Raw genomic sequence first — 12672 nt, forward strand, 5'->3', positions numbered from 1 at the left:
GGCTGCCTGTCTGTGGGGGGAGGTCCAGGGCCCCGTGCTGGGGCTGCCTGTCTGTAGGGGGAGGTCCAGGGCCCCGTGCTGGGGCTGCCTGTCTGTGGGGGGAGGTCCAGGGCCCCGTGCCGGGGCTGCCTGTCTGTGGGGGGAGGTCCAGGGCCCCGTGCCGGGGCTGCCTGTCTGTCGGGGGAGGTCCAGGGCCCCGTGCCGGGGCTGCCTGTCTGTGGAGGGAGGTCCAGGGCCCCGTGCCGGGGCCGCTATGCGAGGCTTCATCATAGTCTCTCGTCAGCAACCATCATGTCTCAGGCACTGCAGTGCTGACTGCGTACAGTTGGTTGAGGGTCACTAGAAGGTTCTTCGGGTCGGAGGTGTTTCCTTAACGTCCGGTGCACAGCACTGTGAATAATGCAAAGATGAGTCAGACCCAGGTCTTCTCGGTTTCCGGGGAGGCTTATGGGTGAGCTGCTGCTGCAGCGTGTGAACCGTCCTTCTGCTCTGAACTCATAGTTTTACTTTCTTCTTGCGTTTCCCAAAAGTTCTGGGATTGTCGTCTTTTTTTCTGAAGGCTTAGGGTTTTGCTGTCACTTTCTGGCTTTGAATGGACCCGCCCTGTGGCCTTTCCACCGCCCACCAGCTTTGAAGCCCCCCTCGACTCCTGCTGGGGGTGCCGGTGGCCGCTCAGACCGCTCCCCTGAAGAGCTGGGCGGGGGTTTGAGCACTAACCCCGTGAGGGCCCAGCGGGTGGGCAGGGGTGGGGGGCCCGGCCTTGCAGGGGCGCCCAGCCCTCCCCAGGGCCCAGCACAGACCTGCTTCCAAGCCAAACCCCGGGAAGACCCCACGCCCCCGCCCCAAGGCCCGCTCTGACCGCTCTTCCCCCCCGCAGTGTGCTGGGGAGGAAGACTGTGTGGACAGCCGGACCGTGTACGTGGGCCACCGCGAGCCCCCACCGGGAGCTGAGGCCTACATCCCGCACAGGTGCCCGGACAACAGAATCGTCTCCTCCAAGGTAAGCATCAGCCTGCGAGCTCGCCGCACGGCCCTCGGCGCCTGGGCTCAGCACCCCTCCGGTTGCCCCCCGAACACTGTTGAGACTTGACGTCACAGCACATTCTCTTCACGTCCCTCTTACCCGTGTCACGTTTAAGCATCAGGTTTGAAGTCTAGGACGTTCGGGTCCTGCCGGCACCACGTATTAGCTGTTGGCCGCGAGCCACCATCGAGCCGCCCCAGGCCAGGGTCTCCTCCTGCAAAACAGACGACGCAGGGGCCCCGGCGCCACCAGCTGGCGAGCGCGCGCTGGGCGCGTGTCCGAGGCCGTCAGGGAGGAGCGGTGACGCAAAGAGGAGGACGCGCGTGTCACCGTTTACGGGGGCTTTGACCGTCTCTTGGCCTGGAGGTGGGGTTGCAGGACCGTCTTCACACCTCAGGTTAACCGGTAGCTGGGTCTTGAGGATGGGGTCGCTGACTCTGGAAAACGGTAAACGGTGGCTTTGCAGGCTACGGAGAACTTTCCACACGCCTGGGTGTCCTGGACACCCAGACCCACGTCACAGACCTGCGTAATTCACACATCAGTGTGCTGCGTGTCCAGATACCTGTGGTGGACCCGCTTAATTCTGTCATGAGTTATCAAGAGTGTCCCGTGCTTGTTACAAATACTTGACAACTGAGGTTTTCTAAAGCAGTTTTTTTTAAAATTTTTTTTTGTAGAAGTACAGTTGATTTGCAATGTTGTGTTAATTTCTGCTGTACAGCAAAGTGGCTCAGTTACACATATATATACATTCTTTTCCATTATGGTTTATCCCGGGGTATTGAATAGAGTTCCCTGTGCTCTACACTAGGACCTTGTTGTTCATCCATTCTATACGTAATAGTTTGCATCTACTAACCCCAAACTCCCACTCCATCCCTCCCCCATCCCCCTTCCCCTTGGCAACCACAAGTCTGTTCTCTGTGTCTGTGAATCTGTTTCTGTTTCATAGATAGGTTCATTTGTGTAAGGCAGTTTTCTTAATGGAATTATTTTATTTTAAAACCGCAATGTAAAATAATAACTTTAATCTCCAGAAATACAGCATGGGTAAGTCAGTTGCTCATAAACAAAATCACAGCCAAACAAATGTAGTCCGTGGTTGCCCAGACATGACCAATGAAAGGAGAAATAAACAGGAGGACCTCATATCCAGAAATAGGTCTTTCCAGTAGTGACATTTATAAGTTAGACAGTCTCGAATAGAGCTCACTGAAGATGCACTCTGTCAACCACTAGTGCCCCCAAAGGAACAAAATCTCAGACGTATTTCTTAAAAATCTGCTCGCGTGCAGTGCAGACGCGTCGAGGGATGGGGAAGTGCACTGAAGACACTCAGATACTGTGCACGTGTGAACTTGCAGGGACGACTTCGAGTCCCCACTCGACTAGGCCTCGAGTCCCCACGCTGCCCCGCGTCTAGTCTGGGCAGGACGTTTGACAAAGCCGCCCCGGCTGCTAAGTCACATCCCGCACAGCTGGCTTCTCCCCCAGGGACGAAGCTTGGGCCCTGCTGTCCCAGCCCCGCTTCCTCCCAGGGACCTGGAAGGTTCTGTGCAGCCGCTCAAAGGAAACTTCAGAAACTCAGGGATCGGAGCAGCAAAGCCCTTCCTGACGCATCCGGTGGACTAGAGCCCAAGGCTGCGGGGCACTGCGTTTGTTATGAAGCCGCGTCCACGCTCTGGGGGAGATAATCGAGAGCAGAGATTCCTAAATCCCATTTATGACCCCTTGCTATGATTCAAGTTTCGAGCCAATTTATCATTTTCAGGTTTTCCCTTCTAATATTCCCGCAGCCGGTGGCCAGCAAGACGTTGAGGGGCCCCATGTCACCTCTCGGGGTCTGCAAGAGGCGCTGCCTTGCCTGGGGTGGCTTCTTCCTATGTGCCCCGAGGCTCCTTGGGTTCTAACAGAGGAAACCCACCTCCGGGGCGAGGGCGCTGTAAGGATGGGTTTCCATACACGTGCAAGTCCTGGGCGCCTTTTCAAAACTGTTTCTTTTCGGGAAGGTTCCTTCACCCCACACCCTGACAGAATTAAGTCAGCACCTGCCCCCGGAGCCAGATCAGGCTGTCACACGGGAGGCGTGGGTTTTGGTGAAAAGGCGACACGTCTCAGCTCTGAGGAGAGAGGGCACTTGCAGTATTGGTGGCTTAAAGTCAGTTCCGGGTAGATGATGGTGTGTCATTTCAAGGACAATTACAGACAACGTAACCTCGGTTGCTAATTGATCTCAGTACAGAGGAGACCCTCAGACGAGGGCCTAGAATCCAAGTCAGGAGCAGGGTGGACAGGCCGTGGACTTAGACCAGATGACGTGGACATCTGGACACAGGATCATTTTCATTTAAAAACAGCTCAGGATGTGGAAAATACAACTTAATTTGTAAAGCGTAAGTTTACAGACAGGTTCAGAGAATACGTTTCTGGTGATGTATATATGTTTTCTTGGGAAGAGAACATTCGTTTCTACCTTAAAAGAAAAGATGGTCAACAAAGATTTCGTAAGTGCGCAGACGCACTTTAGTAATAAGTTTTATGACTTATTACTTAAGGAGCAGTAATACTACTACCAGCAGTAAAGTCGTAAGTTTGATTTTATTAAATCCAAGGTCGTGAAAGCACTTAGCATGTGAAAAGTTACACGAGGGGTGAAAATGCTCATCTGGCCTGATCTGAAGAAGTGCTGTTATTGGTGATCAGTGAGTTCTGTTTCCTTTTGGGGCAGAGCCTGGTAGAAATGACCCCAGCACAACCCCTTGGCTTCTGACCTCACGCCGAGCCCCCAACCCAAGGCCTGCTCTAGCACCAGATCCTGGACTCAGGGACAGTGGGGCTTCATCAAGTTACAAAATTGTACCTTTGGGCACAAGACGCGTGTGGCTCCCATCTCTGCCCTCAGCATGCTATGGAATTAAATGTTCAGCTCAGGCTGTGCTGTCCCTCCACCCTGTACAGAAAGCTGAACTACTTGTGACCTTCCGGGTCGCCTTCCCTGGAGATCAGTGACCGTGCCCAGTGCGCTTTTAGGGCGCCCCGTGCGCACCTGTGAGGGATTCCCCCTCCAGGCACACAGTAGCCGCAGCCTCAGCGGTTTCCAGGTGCTCTGGTTTCACTCTCCGGGGCTGGCGAAGCAGGGTGGCGCCAGGCTGTCCTTGTCTCCCCGTCTCCATGTGACTAAAGGTCGACCAGGCGGGACGGCTTCTCTGCGTCTGAGCCGCCCTCCCAGTGAGTACAGGACACAGGTGACTCTCACGGAAGGAAGAGAGTGGCCAAATCCAGCTCAGCGCTGACGACACACGACCCCCAGGGCAGGTGCACACTTTGGGTGTGAAGTCTTTCATGGCGTGAAAGAAACACAAGGCTAGTAATTGTCCTGTGGCTTCAATGCTCCTCAAGTTGTCTGGTGGGAAAGAGATGCTCCGCCGACCTCAGACTCCTTAGCTCCCTCATAGCAAAAAAAACCCCCTTTGTTCCATGCCTGTGGCTCAATATCAAGGATTCCAGTATTAAGTTCTATTCTACTGATCCGGGACTTGACAGATGTAGGTCAGAGTGTTGCATTGTACATTGTAATACAAAGTGTTACATTATATTGTGGCCCAAGTGTCTAAGCAGATATTTAGATCTTTAGAATTTAGCAGAGATCAAAAATGTGCAATTGGAGGACTTCCCTGGTGGCACAGTGGATAAGACTCCATGCTCCCAATGCAGGGGCCTGGGTTTGATCCCTGGTCGGGGAACTAGATCCCACACTCATGTCTCAACTAAAGATTCGCACACAACTAAAGATTCGCACGCCGCAACTAAATATTTGCACGCCACAACTAAGGAGCCAGGCAAGCCGCAACTAAGGAGCCCGCTTGCCACAACTAAGACCTGGTGCAACCACATAAATAAGTAAATAAATAAATACTTTTAAAAATGTGGTAATGGAATATTTTAAAAATGTACAATTGGCACACCATTATCCAATTGCCAACCCTTACATGTGTAATAAAATGCTTGTTTTATTTTATTTTATCCATACAGTACTGATGTATCAGTGCAGTCATGAATGTTTCGACTGTCTCTTTGGGTTTTCACTCTTCTTACCATACATCATCAGGGATTTTGACCGTATTACTAATAATCAGCAGTAATAACTTATGACAGTCATTTATTCTGTAAAATATGGAGATCACAAAACATAATGTCTGAGCTGCAGCGTGGGTCTCCTGCACCTGATAGGAATAAAGTCATCATTTAAGTGGCTTTAAATTAAGTGGCTTTAAAGGTGCCTGTGGGTCTAGATGCAGGGAGATAACCAAGGTGCGTACCGGTCCAGATGAGAGAGATGGCGTGCAGAGCAGGCTCTCCCCCTTCAGGGGGCGATCTTCGTTAAAAGGCAAAACTGTCAAATGGAATTTTAAAAACAGTGTCCAAGCTCAGTGTTTACTGTAGGTTAATGACATACGGGACATAGTTGTTTTCAACACAAAGGTTAGGGAAGGTCTCCTTCTGAGGCAAAAACGAGACATTTGGCGAGTAAGTGGCCTGACTACCCTCCCTGTGTCCCTCTCCAGCCCCCTAGGTAAGGGGGAGGGGCTGGCCCAGGACACCTCCTCAGTAGCCAAGCTGGGTTAAGACCACCTGAAAATGGTGACTTCTGTTTCACGTTCTGTCCCCTCGTAGCCACGCTGTAACAAAACAGCTTACCAAAAATTACAGTCAAAGAAGAATGCTAACCATGTGTGTTTTGAGTTAACAATCAGAGGTTTACATTTTACGAGAGACATTTTAATAGTAAAACTATTCTTAAGCTACTTTGCCTTACCTTGAATTGTTGGAATTAGGTAGTTGACATATGCTCCTCTTGGAGCACATGTTCTGTGTTAGCAGTGTTTTTACAGTCAACAAGTTGATAACATGTCTACAAACACTCTCAATTTTGTATCTAAAGCTAGACATTTTGTACTTTGAAATTCAGGACAGCTTATCACGTGGTAGAGTTATGCTACACAACGTAAAATGGGATCAAAATGACTCCTTTCTGTTTTTCTTTTACACAGTACACATTCTGGAACTTCATACCCAAGAACTTATTTGAACAATTCAGAAGAATAGCCAACTTTTATTTTCTTATCATATTTCTGGTGCAGGTAAGTCTGGTCATCTTTTTCTGTCACCTCAAGTGTAAATATGAGTAAGTGGCATTTATTCTCAGGTGACTGGTTTGCTCCTCAGAAGGAGGAAGCACTTAATGCCCCTTTATCTGCAGCTGCTTCACTTGTTTTCTTCAAGGACAAGCATGTTGGGTCAGAGAGACCTGTTCACTAAAACATAGGCGTGAGCGCTGTGCATGTGAACTGGTCCTGGCCACTTTCTGTCCTCGTTCTCCAGAACTGACGGGAGAGCAGGATCTTCCTAATCTTTAGGGGGGATTCTCCTAAAAAAAAAACATTAAGAGAAAGAGAGTTAAAAAAAAAAGAGAGTGAAAACCACAGTGAGGTATGGATTAGGGAACAGGTCAGATGTGCTTTAAGAACAGCAACCTAACTTGTTTCAATCATACAAAATACCGTTGAAGGACTTTTAAAATTTCCCCGACAGTAATTTATGCAACTAATGTAATTAAAGTGTGGCACCAGGAGCAGAGGGGTGAATTGAAATAAAACGTGCACTGGAGTCAGCTGGTGTCTTTGCCACTGCCGACGTGGCTTCCTAAGCACAGCCCGTAATTAAGGAGAACTGCCCTCAGTTTTATAGTAAAAATTCATATCTAATTTATCTCCAGGGGTGGGATGAAGTGGGGTAATAGTAAAGCGAGTTAAAACGAGTCAAAGCAAACGTCGGCAGGTGTTACAGGGCCAGCCAGTCCGTCTGAAGCCCCTAAGAAGTGTTTCTGAAAATGACTCAACGGTTCTCTTCTCACTGCAGCTGATTATTGATACGCCCACGAGTCCAGTGACGAGCGGCCTGCCGCTGTTCTTCGTCATCACTGTCACAGCTATCAAGCAGGTGAGCCTTACAGGCAGAAGGGACGAAGGTCCTACAGAATCTCTGCTATAGGACATCGCCTTTCATCCAAAGCAGAGTTCCCCGCCTTGTTTCAGCTGGCTCGTAGGAAACTTAGCTGACTTCTCGAAATTCACTTTCGTGACTGGTTTAGATAGTCTTGAGTCAAGAGATGCTTGAGTTAAAAGAAGAGAGATTGTGTAATTTAGTGCTAGTTTGTCGCCCCGAGCGTTTGAAGAGGACACGGTCGTTCTCACGTGGAATCACCCGGAGACAGCACCTGAGTTGCCTCGCCCGCCGTGTCCCTGGCTGCCCGAACCCCGAGGACCTGCTCGTGCAGAGGGTCTGGGGTGCGGCTCCATAAGGAGAACAGCCCGGCGACCCCTGACTCGCTCCGTGTGGATTGCGCTGTTCTTTGCAATCCTGATAGGTAAAGCCGGTGACTAACAGGAAGGACAGGTCGTCTGTTAGTCCCACCAACCACTCAGCCAGATTCAGTGCTCAACCATCACCTCTGCTTAGTTCCAGAAAATTCCCGACATCTTGAAAGAAACCCCCGTACCCGTGAGCGTCACTCGCCACCCCCCTCCGCAGCTCCTGGCAGCCACCAGTCTACTTCCTGTTGCTATAATTTGCCTATTGGGGACATTTCCCATTAACAGAACCATACGGTAGTGATCTTTTGTGTCTGCCTTATTTCACCGAGCACGTTTTCAGGGTTTATCCACATTGTAGCCTGTGTCAGCGCTTCATCCACAGATGAATAATATTCCATCATGTGGACAGACAGACCACATTTTATTTATCCGTCATCCACGGATGGACATTTGGGGTGCTTCTACTTTTTTTTTTTAATGTGGCTTTATTTATTTATTTGCTTACTTCTTGCCACATGGCGTGGCTTGCGGAATCTTAGTTCCCCGACCAGGGGTCGAACCCAGAGAAAGCGCAGAGTCCTAACCACTGGATCGCCAGGGCATTCCCGGGATGCTTCTACTTTTTGTCTATTATGGAGAACACCGTTATGAACATTCATGTGTAAGCTTTGTGTGGACATAGGTTTTCATTTCTCCTGGGTACATACAAAGGAATCGAGTTGCGCTAATGTTGTAAAGAACTGCCAAAGTATTTTCCAAAGTGACTGCCCCATTTTACGTTCCAACCAGCCGTGCGTGAGGTTTCAGTTTCCCACATTCCTGCTAAGGCTTGTTGTCCATCTTTTTTATTACACTTACCCTAGCGGGTGTGGGGTGGGATCCCACTGTGGCTTTGATTTTACGTTTCCTTGGTAACCAATGATGCTGAGCATCTTTGCATGAGCTGATTGGCCTTTTGTAAATCTTCTCTAGAGAAATAGCTTCAGGTCATTGGCCTGTTTTTAAATTGCATCGTCTTTTTCTCCATGAGTCGTGAAAATTCTTTATATGTTGTAGATACAAGTCCCTTATCTGCTGCAGACTTTTTTTTTTAGTGATTTATTTATTTACTTATTTGTTTTGGCTGCACCGGGTCCTAGTTGCGGCATGCGGGATCTTTTAGTTGTGGCATGCAAACTCTTAGTTGCGGCATGCATGCGGGATCTAGTTCCCCGACTAGGGATGGAACCCTAGCCCCCTGCATTGGGAGCGCAGAGTCTTACCCACTGGACCACCAGGGAAGTAAGTCCCTGCTGCAAACTTTTGAACAGGATGACATTTGCATTTGAAATAATTTACAGAAAGGTAGCATCTAGTTAAATTCTTGATGGTCACATTGTTGCTGACAAAGCCGTGCTTTCTGTGTTAGTTTCTAAATAAAAAATTAAGAAACTGAATACACATGTCACATGAGACATGGTTCAAGTGACAGTGGGTGACAGTGGGAATGAGGTGACACATGGCGGAGTGATTGACTCCAGACTGAGAAAACATGAAGAACGGAGTCTCAAGGTGACCTTTGTGAGTGTAAGGGCGGTGCCTGTATCTCTCCCAGCCAGTCTTCAGTGTGAACGTCTGGACCGGTCTGTGTTTAATACAGAACCGTGAGAAGCATTTGAGGGTTCCTTTGTGATAACTTGGGTTTTATTTTCCACTCACCAGTCATCTGGAAATACAGATTTGAACAACGATATGATTTTACTTTATACCCACTAAATTGGCTTTTAAATGTGAAAGTCTGAAGAGCAGATGGGATTAAGACGTGGTCACACAGGCATCCACACACACTGATGGGAGCATGTCGGGACCGTCCTGGGGAACAGTTTGGAATATCTGGCAAAGCTGAGGATGTCATACAGGGACCCACAGGTGGACCCTGGTCTATGTACTTAGCACATACTGAGCCTCTTAGAACAGACCAGCCACCAGGGGGCTGGCGACCCCAGGCCTGACCTTAGAGGGTTCTGCCCTGAGACAGTGATGCGGGCAGATCTGAAAGAGCACCGAGCCAGCCCCAAGAGCATCCTGACCACAGCGAGGGGCCTCTGGATACAGCAAGTGTCCCTGTCCCTAAGTGTGTGCCCTCGAACTCCCCGCCCTGTGGCTACGGAGTGAGGGCAGTGGTAGCAGCTCCTGGTGGGCGAGACCCGCCCGTGGGCACAGAAAGCGCCTGCCTGCCACCCTGGCCGGGACACGGTGCCCTGCGCAGCCCGGGTCCATCCTGGCTCGACCCTCAGACATAGGCCAGCAGACCCAAAGGGCCTGAGGAGAGGACGAAGGAGGTCCCTTGTCAGAGCTGTGACCTTCCAGGGCCGCCCGTCCGCAAGCTAACCTCCAGCTCTGCCAGCCCCCCCGCTTCCTCCTCAGCCCCCTCCTCCCTCTGCACGCAAAGCCCCTCCCACGGAGCCCACCGCCTGGCCAGCGCCCGAGCTCCCGTCCTCCTCTGGGTGCTGAGCAGCCGACATCGGGCGCCTCTGCGTGACCCTTGCAGCGCTCACCTGGGTGGGCGCAGCCCCTGGGTGCCGCCCGCTCCCCTGCCCACCTGCCCGCGGCCCTCACCCCTCCCTCGGCGCTCCTGAGACCCAGGGGGCTCGAGCGGCCCTCGGCCCCCCAGGGACCCCAGGCACAGCCCAGCTGACCCGAGGGCGGCCATCCACCTGCGCGGGTCCCGGCGGGGAGCCTTTGGAGCTGTGTCGGGTGGGGCGGAGTCGGGTTGGTACTGTCCTTGCGGGCCGGAGGCCGCGGCACGGGGCAGCCGGGACGCGAGCAGGAAGGGGTCGGTTCAGGACGCGTGTCCCTGTGCAGGACGCGCCAGGAGTTGCCCGGGTGGGGGCTGGGTGCGAGGGAAGGGCGCACAAAACGTGACGTGGCTTCGTGCACGGCGGTGGCGGGAGCCCAGGGACGCGGCTCCCCCCCGCTCGTGTCCACACGCACTTGACCGTGGCCACGGCCGCCCCCACCAAGTCCAGGAGGGGCTCACGGCGTCTCTCCCCCACCGCAGGGCTACGAGGACTGGCTGCGCCACAAAGCCGACAGCGCCGTGAACCAGTGCCCCGTGCACTTCGTCCAGCACGGCCGGCTGGTGCGGAAGCAGAGCCGGAAGCTCAGGGTGAGTCCCCGCCCGCCGACCCCAGAGGCCCCCAGACGGCCGCAGACCTGTTACGATGAGGAAACAGCGCCAGGGGGCTGTTTTCTTTGGCCAAACCTCCGTCTGAAATGGTTTCATTTATTGGATGCAGGCCCACCCTCTTCCCCAAGTACTGCTCACTTCAGGCAAGCTCCTACCACTATCTTTCTTTAACGTCTTATTTCTATGTATTTATTTTTAAAGCTTTAATCGACTTTATTTTTAGAGCAGGTTTAGGGTCACAGCAAATTGAGTGGAAGGTCCAAAGCCTCCCCGTGTCTCCCCCGCGCCCGGTCCCCCATGCACAGCCTCTCGGCCATCAGGCTCCCCCCAGGCCTGTTGTCTGAAGCGTATGACGTGATAGTAACCAGTCCAGACAGGGAGAGCTCTAAAAACCTGTAGAGAAGTTATTTTACAGTAAGGCAAAATCATATTAGTATGATCAGCTCTACTAGCTGGAAATTTATGAAAATGGGGACAGAAACCTCCCTGAAAGCTGCATGTTGATCTCTTCTTTTTCAATATATTATTGGTGTAATAATGCATCATTATGTTTAAATTCAAATTTAAATTATTTAAGTGGATTATTTTCAGGCCTGTGCTAGCCGTTTAGAAGCGCTTACACGTGTGCAGGTGATAAGTATGATTTTTACGGTTTGTCCCCGAGTCATGTCTCGCTGTGAGCCTGGGGGTGGAGCCTGGCCACCCTCCCCCGGATCCTCCTTGGGCTTGTCCTCCCCCTAGTCGCCGCCTCCCTCCCCTCCCCTGCAGCCCCACCATCCCTCTGTCCTCCCCGGGGCTGCTTTCCTGGCCAGAAGTCCTGGCAGGGGCATCGGGAAGCTGCTGTGGGAGAGAGTCGCCAGCGCTCCTGCACAGGGACAGAAAGGTGGGCCTCCGCGTCTTTGAACCCAAGCCTCTGCTTCCAGGCACATCCCCAAGCCCTGGGAGGGGCAGCGGGTCAGCCTGGGGGTCAGTGGGTATCTCTGGTGGAGGACAGGGTTCGGGATGCCGGGACACTCCTGTTTCAGGTGTCATCAGCACGTGGTCCATCTTTGTTAACCTCATAATAGTTACTATATGTGTCCTATATTGGGGGTATTTTTAAGTTTCTAAACCACATTTTCTTTGTTTTATAAATTTCACCGTCCAGGTGTTTCAGTAATTCCCCTCCGTTAGCCTAGGTTGGCGACATTTTCCTAGTGGTCAAGGAGTCAGGAGGTGGGGAGCTGGGAGGACAGCCTCTCAGTATGGGAACAGCAGTGGGGACCCCCATGTATATGTTAACAGGCTCTTTCGGACCCTAGGCTCCAAATACCGTTTCCTTTAACAACTACATTTCCTTTGCAAAGTCTTCTATACTTTTAATAAACATCTCTTCAAAAACAGACCGAAACAGTACCTGTCAGCAGAAAATTGAATTTTTAATGTATCGATCTCCTATGGGGAATGTCTGCCCTGTATCCAGCCTGTTTTACCCGAGAGGATTTTAATGGAGTCTGTGAGACAAGGAGGGAAGCAAAGGCTGCTTGTGGCGAGTAGCAAAGGAACCTTCAATTTGTCCACCTCCAGGATTTGTCCTCGCGTGGATGGTGTCACACAGTCTGTAACTTTCATGCAGCTGAATTCCCTTGGGACTCACCCAGGTTGGGCATCTGGACGCCTTCCTTTCGTTGCAGAGTCTGGGGGGTGTGTGGCCCAGGTGAAGGATGTTGATGTTTCTCCAGTTTGGGGCCGTTCAGATAAAGCTGCTGTGAACATTTGTGTACAGGTTTTTGTATGAGTATAGTTTCCGTTTCTCTGGCATAAAAACTCAAAGAGTTCAGTTGCTGGGTTGTCATGAAATTACGGTAAAAGGAACGGCCAAACCATTTCCAGAGCGTCTGCACTGTTGTACCAGCAACGTGTGAAGGGCCCATTTCTCGGCCTCCCCGGCGGCGTTGGGTGTCTCGCCGTTTCTTCTCTCGGTCGTTCTGATTGTCGGTGCGGTTTAAGTGTGCGCTTCCCTAGAGGCTGGTGAGCATCTTACCGTGTGCTTATTTGCCATCAGGGCATCCTCTTCGTGAAACATGTGTTCATGGCCCTTACCCATTTCCTACGTGGATTAT

General features: G+C 51.5%; 1 protein-coding gene across 9 annotated transcripts in view; it reads left to right on the forward strand.

The window, feature by feature from the left end:
- The window catches only part of ATP11A (ATPase phospholipid transporting 11A), a 119621-nt gene that overhangs the window by 56004 nt on the left and 50945 nt on the right, over positions 1 to 12672 (forward strand). For 8 of the 9 annotated variants that reach the window (XR_009536849.1, XM_060129494.1, XM_060129498.1 and 5 more), the window contains exons 2-5: positions 878 to 1000; positions 6079 to 6168; positions 6947 to 7027; positions 10442 to 10549. Coding sequence is in view for 7 of the 9 variants with exons in the window: in XM_060129494.1 (XP_059985477.1) it covers positions 878 to 1000; positions 6079 to 6168; positions 6947 to 7027; positions 10442 to 10549 (402 nt within the window). In the remaining 2 variants the exon portion in view is untranslated. Of the gene's footprint in view, positions 1 to 877; positions 1001 to 6078; positions 6169 to 6946; positions 7028 to 10184; positions 10217 to 10441; positions 10550 to 12672 lie in introns of those variants that run through there. The other variant, XM_060129499.1, reaches the window with a different exon arrangement.

The sequence above is a fragment of the Lagenorhynchus albirostris genome, chromosome 18, assembly GCF_949774975.1.
Source record: "Lagenorhynchus albirostris chromosome 18, mLagAlb1.1, whole genome shotgun sequence".
NCBI classification, from domain to species: Eukaryota; Metazoa; Chordata; class Mammalia; order Artiodactyla; family Delphinidae; genus Lagenorhynchus; species Lagenorhynchus albirostris.